The 6,659-nt window shown below is 52.7% G+C and overlaps 1 protein-coding gene across 1 annotated transcript; it reads right to left on the reverse strand.

Moving 5' to 3' along the window:
* Positions 1 to 3,350: 3,350 nt before the first annotated feature.
* On the reverse strand, positions 3,351 to 4,761 carry RAB42 (RAB42, member RAS oncogene family). The gene is made up of 2 exons (XM_003800769.3): positions 4,518 to 4,761; positions 3,351 to 3,916 (listed from the first exon to the last, which is right to left on the reverse strand). The coding sequence occupies exons 1-2, from the start codon at positions 4,748 to 4,750 to the stop codon at positions 3,493 to 3,495; spliced, it is 657 nt and encodes a 218-aa protein (XP_003800817.1). The 5' UTR covers positions 4,751 to 4,761; the 3' UTR covers positions 3,351 to 3,492.
* Between the last annotated feature and the right edge of the window lie 1,898 nt (positions 4,762 to 6,659).

Below are 6,659 nucleotides of genomic sequence, written 5' to 3' on the forward strand. Positions count from 1 at the left end.
TGCTCAAAGGAGAGGAGGCCTGGCTTTGAGCAGTGGTGGGAGAGACTTTTCAGTTCCCAGGTGGCCCCACCCTCTCTGCTTCCCCTCCCTCCACTGATGTTCTCAGCCTTTCCTCCAGACAGGGCGCTGGGCAGGGCTGCCTCCCTGCTTGTGCAGGCACATGCCCATCAAAGCCACCTACTGTCTGTCTCTGGAAGTTTTGCCACACTGAGGGGGCATGTGAGGTAGGACCCTCCCTAAAGCTGGCCAGAGGCAGAGGACAAGATTACTGGTGCTGAGCTGCCTGGGTTCACCAATTCAGCTGCATCAGTCTCCCTGCCCTGGACCGGAGCTCCCTGTCTCTGAACTGGACAAGAATAGCTGACGTCCCTGGAGTGCTGTGGGGTTGGGAATAAGCCACTGGCAATAGAAACGGCTCACAGTGGATGAGCCATGTATGTGGGAAGAGTTTACTTACATGTCATTGACTCTCACAACCCTGTGCGCCAGAATCTGTTATTATCCCATGTTACGTTTGGGAACCAGGCTGAGAGTTAGATGTGTGATTCTACACTCTGGGAAGGGAGCAGGGGACAGTAGGCTTTGCCTCTTCCTGGAGGTGGACCCTGCTCTGGATGGGCCTGGCCTTCAGGGACTGGTTCTCCAACTCCCACCTAGCTCTTTGAGAGAGGAACTCGTCCCTTCCTTTTCCTCTCTACCCCCCCCCCCAAATTTTGGGGACTTGTTTTGAGTGCCTTACAGCTTCCCCTGGAGCAGCTGTTTATCTCCCAAACAGGCTTCAGTTTAGGCCTGTGCTCCTGAACAGAGACTCTAGGAGGGCAGAAGCCACTGATCCAGGGGCATTACCTGCTGCTCCCCACCATTCCAGCCACGTGGGTCTCCTGTGAATTTCTAGAAAGAGCCTGCACCTTTCTTGCCTCAAGTCTGTTCTTGCTATTCCTTCTCCACTTATTGGCTGGGGGACTTTAGGCAATCCATTTAACCTCTCTGGGCTTTTGCCTCATTGGCAAAATGAAATGATAGTACCTACTTTACGTGCTTATTGTGAAGATTGAGTTGATATACTGTATATAAACCCGCTAGTACAATGCCACCTACAGTGACTGTTCCTTTTGCCCAGATCTCTGTTCTTCTCTTGGCTTCTCCTCCTCCAGGTCTCAGCTCAAGGTCATCTCTTCAGAGAGGCTCTCCCGGAGCCCCTGTCACTCTCAGTCCCCTCTCCCTGACCTGTGGTTGCTAGAGAATGTACACAAATGGGAATCATTGAGCTCATTTATTTACTCAGTTTTTTCACTCTCTTCCACGAGAATGTCACCCCCAGGAGGGCTTTTCTCTCATGATCACAGCTGCATCCCCAAAGACTAGAAGAGAGTAGGTGTTCATTTTTTAAAAATTGATAAAGGAATGAAAATGTGTTCTAAGCAAATCACTGGCCCCAGCCTTTCTCTCTGTGAAATGAGAATAATTGTGCTGACCTTACAACAACACTGTCACAAGGATAAGTGAGATTGTTTTAAAAAGTGGAGACAGGCTCAGCACCCATCGCTCAGTGGTTAGGGCACCGGCCACATATACCGGGGCTGGCAGGTTTGAAGCGGCCCCAGGCCTGCTAAACAACAATGACAACTACAATAACAACAAAAATAGCCAGGCACTGTGGCGGTCACCTGTAGTCCCAGCTACTCAGGAGGCTGAGACAAGAGAATCACTTAAGCCCAAGAATTTTTTTTTTTTTTTTTTTTTTTTTTTTTTTTTCCGAGACAGAGCCTCAAGCTGTCCCCCTGGGTAGAGTGCCATGGCATTACAGCTCACAGCAACCTCCAACTCCTGGGCTCAAGCGAGTCTCTTGCCTCCGCCTCCCAAGTAGCTGGGACCACAGGCGCCCGCCACAACGCCCGGCTATTTTTTGGTTGCAGCTGTCATTGTTGTTTGGCGGGCCCGGGCTGGGGATTCGAACCCACCACCTTAGGTGTACGTGGCTGGCGCCTTAGCCGGTTGAGCTATAGGCGCCGAGCCAAGCCCAAGAATTTGAGGTTGGAGTAAGCTGTGATGCCATGGCACTCTGAGAGTGACATAGTGAGACTCTGTCTCAAATAAGGGCCAAGTACATAGCATCCTAATCCAACTCCATGGGGAGGAAGCTGAGAAACTCATAATGATTAAAAAACTCCCAAGAACCCTAGGGAGATGGGATTATCAGGTACCTGTTACTGAGGAGGAAACTGAGGCCCCAGGAGGAGAAGTAACTGGCCCAAGATTACAAGGTGAGTTAAGCGCCTGTGCATTTTGCTGTGGCAATGCCCATGCCCTACCTATGCCCCTTGGCACAGTGATATTCCCCCTTCTACACCTGCTGAGATTCCACCCAACACAAATACCATCTCCTTCAAGAGACCTCCCCTAATTGCCCCCTACGTATTCGCTATCCTGCAGTTCCTGTTGTAGATTAGGCTCTCAGAAGGTGGATTCTGAGAGGGAGATTCATGTGGAGACATTTCTTAGGGGGTATTCTTGAGATGGATGCCTGGTTGGGGAAGGCAGGGAGGAGGCAGATGGGACAGAGGGAGAACTTGGCTGTGATGTCACAACAATGTCCTCAATGAATCCCATGGACAGTGATGAAATCTGGGTTGACCTTTAGAGTTGTCTAGAGTTGGGACAATACCTTGAAACTCTCCCAAAAGACAGATATTGGATGTGACCACCCCTGAGGGCACTTCCCAGAGAGTGATGCAAGCTGATGCTCACCCCCCTTACCCTCTACCTCTCCACCATTGCTCCTAGCAGCTTGGAGGAGGGTTCAAGGGTTCCTTAGCCCAGAATGGGGATCTTAGGGGCTCACTATAGTGTCCACTGTGCGCCCAATATAGTTGCTGCTAATTTATTTTCCTCCCAGTCTCCCAGATCCAGATTCAGCCCCTGGGCTTGGGGTGGGGACATTGGCAGCAACCCTGGGTTTGACAGCACCCCCCAATCCCAGGCCCGGACTAACCTAGCCTGAGGACTAAGGAGGCCTCAAGCCAGGCTCACTGGAGTTCCCCACAACTGTCCTTGCCTGTGCCGAAGCGTCCAGACGCTGCACGTCTCATTGTCCAAGCCCAGGAATGCTGCCAGAGCAGCCCCATTGAAGCCAAGAGGGGAGAGAGTGGTGATGACAGCTTTTGTCATTTGGTTCACCGTGTGGCAGCTTTGGGTGAGCACATCCTATCCTTTATCTCATTCATGGCCACAACCTCCCTGTTGTGAGAGAAGGCATCTGTTATGAGCCCCACTGACAGATGAGGAAACTGAGGGTCAAAGACAGGAAGTTGCACACTTGGCCTCTTAGACTTTTCCATAGAAAGGGACTGAGCCAAGACCCCCAAATCCAGCAGGCATGACTGTATCAGGATACTATTTATTCTATCATCTGTCCTCTAGGGAGATACCAGCACTCCCCATCCCACCAGTAGGTTCGAAGTTGGCACTGCTTTAGCCTTGTCTCTCCCAGAGTCAACACTGGCATGGGCCTGGGTGCTGCTTCCTGCTGGGGGACCTGGTGATTTGGGTCTTGTGGATGAGCCGGATGCCCCCCCAGTCCTCTTCCAGCTTGATGTCCCCCTGCTGCAAGGCCTGCTGGATGGCATTGGCAAGGGTGTCAAAGGCCAGGTCCACATTGAGGTTGCTTTTGGCTGAGGTCTCCATGAAGGCCATGCCCAGGGAGGTGGCTAGCTCCTCTGCTTCCTGGGCTGAGACACAGCGGGTGCTCTGTAAGTCACTCTTGTGGCCAACCAGCAGGAAAATCGCTTTGTCTGGGCCTTGAGTTGCAGTGACCTCCTGGTGCCAGTCTTGGATGTGTTCAAAGGACTTCCTGTTTGTCACATCAAAGACCAGCAGGACACCCACCACATTCCGGTAAAAGGACCTGGTGATGCACCTGGGAGGTGGGGAGGGAAGTTGGGAGAGACTTATGCCTTCAAGACACCCCCAGAGTCAGGACCTCTTCCCTGCTGGGATCCACACAATGCCTTGCACCCCATTACAGTTCATCACACACTGCCAGGTGCTTCTGTCTGCATGTCTGTCTCTCCCAAGAGACTGGGTGCTCCCAGGTAGAAAGCAAATGTGATTCACAGACTCTCCAGACTCCCTCTCCACTCCCGGAGGAGGCCTGATGTTTCCTGACTGCGGGTCTTTGCTTCTCTATTCCCTCCCCTTCAAGGCCAACACAGTCTCTCTTGCTTTGACAACTCCCTGACACTGCCCCTCTGTGCTCCATAGCCTGTCTTAGCTCCCAGGTCCAGAATTCAGAGTCAGAGTGCAAGTCCCCTCCCCTCCAAATGTTGCTCTGGGAGTTGGCCCACCCCGCAGTATTTGTAGGATGAGCGACCCAGCGAGGGAGGGGCCGACCCGGCAGACCGGGACCGGCACAGAGACCACAGACCTCTACTTGACCACTGAGGTTGGCACGTGTGGGGCGTCCCTCCCAAGACCGCCTCCCCACACCAACCCCTGCCGCGCTCCAGCGGGCCCTGCACCTGAAGCGCTCCTGACCCGCGGTGTCCCAGAGCTGCAGCTTGACGCGCGGGCCGGCCCGCAGCTGCAGCGCGCGGCGGTAGAACTCGACGCCCACCGTGGGCTCAGGCTCTGGCTCCGGTTCTGGGGTCCCGGGCGCCCCAGACACGTAGCGCCGCAGCAGCGACGTCTTGCCCACCGCCGCGTCCCCTAGCAGCACGATCCGAAACTGGTAGTGGCAGCCTCCAGCCTCCATGGTCCCTGCCGCGGCCCCAGCAGCTGTTTGTCCTGCAAGGCTGTGCCCCGCCCGGCCCTCCCACCCCAAGCGCCCTCCCCAAGTCCGGCGCCGCCCCTGCTTCAGCTGCAGGCAGCCGCAGGCAGGACTGGGGAGCCTGACACGTCTCCAGCACAGTGGGGACTGGGCGCCAGGGAGTCCTATCGACCTTCCTAGCGAAAACATCTGGTCAAGTCACTGTCTCTCTCTGAGCCTCAACTTTCTCCTCTGTAAAATGGGGATAATAACCCCTACATCTCAGGGTTAAGGGATTCCTAGACAATTTGGGAAGGATAACCCCAGTGTGCACTGCCCTAAGAGACAAAGTGAAGCATTTGCCTCCTGACCCTTATTGCTTCCCCAGGGGTCCCTGATGCTGGATCTGGGACCACTACTCTGGAACCTGGGTGGTTTGTAGGTGCTCCGTCTCCATCCAGTTGCCCTTTTCCTAGAACCCCATTGGCCCTGGCCTGGTGCCTCTGGTTCAATGTTCAACAGCCCCCACTACTTCCTCCATAACTGTGTTGGACAGCAGGGCCCCAGAAGGGACTTGGACATACAGTCAGATTTAGGAGGCAGGGCAGACACGGCCAACTGCAATTCTAGAGGAGGGCAGTTGACCTGTGGACTAGACAACTAACATGTATGAGGCTAGACGGTCAGTTCTCTGTGATTCATGGGCAGCACAAATCATAGGAGCACAGTGTGCCCATTTTAGAGCTGAGGAGACTGAGGCTCAGAGTCATGGCTTGTACCAGGTTCTAAGTTTGTCTCACCCTTCATTATTCCTCTGATGCCACAAAAGGGGACCCCAAGGCTGAGCACGATGGGTCACCCCTGTAATTCTAGCACTCTAGGAAGCTGAGGTGGGAGGATTGCTTGAACTCAGGAGTTCCAGACCAGCCTGAGCAAGAATGAGACCTTGTCTCTACTAAAAATGGAAAAATGGCATTGTGGAGCACACCTTTAGTTCCAGCCTTGGGAGACTGAGGCAGGAGGATTGTCTGAGCTCAGGAGTCTGAGGTTAGAGCCTTAACTCACTGTCTGCCACTGCACTCTACCTATGGTGACAGAGTGAGATTCTCAAAAAAAAAAAGGAGGAGACCCCAAGAAGGCAGGTCCCATGAGAACGAGAACATTGTGGTTGGCTCTTGTTGGGTTAGGGACTAGGGTACTGCATGAGCCAGTCCATTCTTTCCAGGTTGGCCTTCTGGAAATCCAGACCATTAAGTCTGGAGTTCTGGATGGTTCCAAACAGCTTTGGTCTATTGGTCTGCTCCTTTATCAACCCACTGTGCCACTGTGGGTGGATTTTACCAGTTTAATTTTTTCTAGCAAATTGGCAATGGCAGGGAAGTCCAAACTGTTGAAATTTAGGATATCATCACCTCTTTCTAGAGCAACCTTGTGAATAAATATTCTGCCCATTTGTACAGATGAGGAAACTGAGGCTCAGAGAAGTTAAATTACTAGCCCAAGGTTACTCAGCAGGGAAGACTTAAGACTAGCTGCCAAGTCTACACAAGGCTAAAGCCTTGTTTGTTATTTTTGTTCTTGGCTGGATCTGGGAAGACCCAGGTTTATTCTGGCTTGTTCTAAACAAATCACTGGAAAGCTATTTTATCACATCTGACTATTGGTCACTTGCACAGTCAACCCTGAAAGGGTCCGAGTCTCCATGAGTAGAAGAGAGAGAGGAACTTGGGAATCTGGGAATCAGAAAGAGCCTCAGAAAAGGGGAAGGTCTTCCCCTGCCAGTGCTACCCAAACCAAGAGATCCTGCCCTAATGATTCCTTCATCAAAATGTTCTCCCACCTCTCTCTGTTCAGCTTGAAAAATTTCTTTTGTATGTGGCCCCTGTGGATGCCCTCAGCTCCTTCTCTTATCTTC

Source organism: Otolemur garnettii, unplaced genomic scaffold, assembly GCF_000181295.1.
Source record: "Otolemur garnettii isolate 467f Iridium unplaced genomic scaffold, OtoGar3 scaffold00184, whole genome shotgun sequence".
Classification (NCBI taxonomy): domain Eukaryota; kingdom Metazoa; phylum Chordata; class Mammalia; order Primates; family Galagidae; genus Otolemur; species Otolemur garnettii.

Excerpts from the sequence above, each read along its gene's own strand:
- RAB42 (XM_003800769.3), bottom strand. The coding sequence starts at position 4,750 with ATGGAGGCTGGAGGCTGCCACTACCAGTTTCGGATCGTGCTGCTAGGG. Across the intron at positions 3,917-4,517 it reads GCGGGTCAGGAGCGCTTCAG|GTGCATCACCAGGTCCTTTT; the intron begins GTGCAGGGCCCG and ends CCCACCTCCCAG.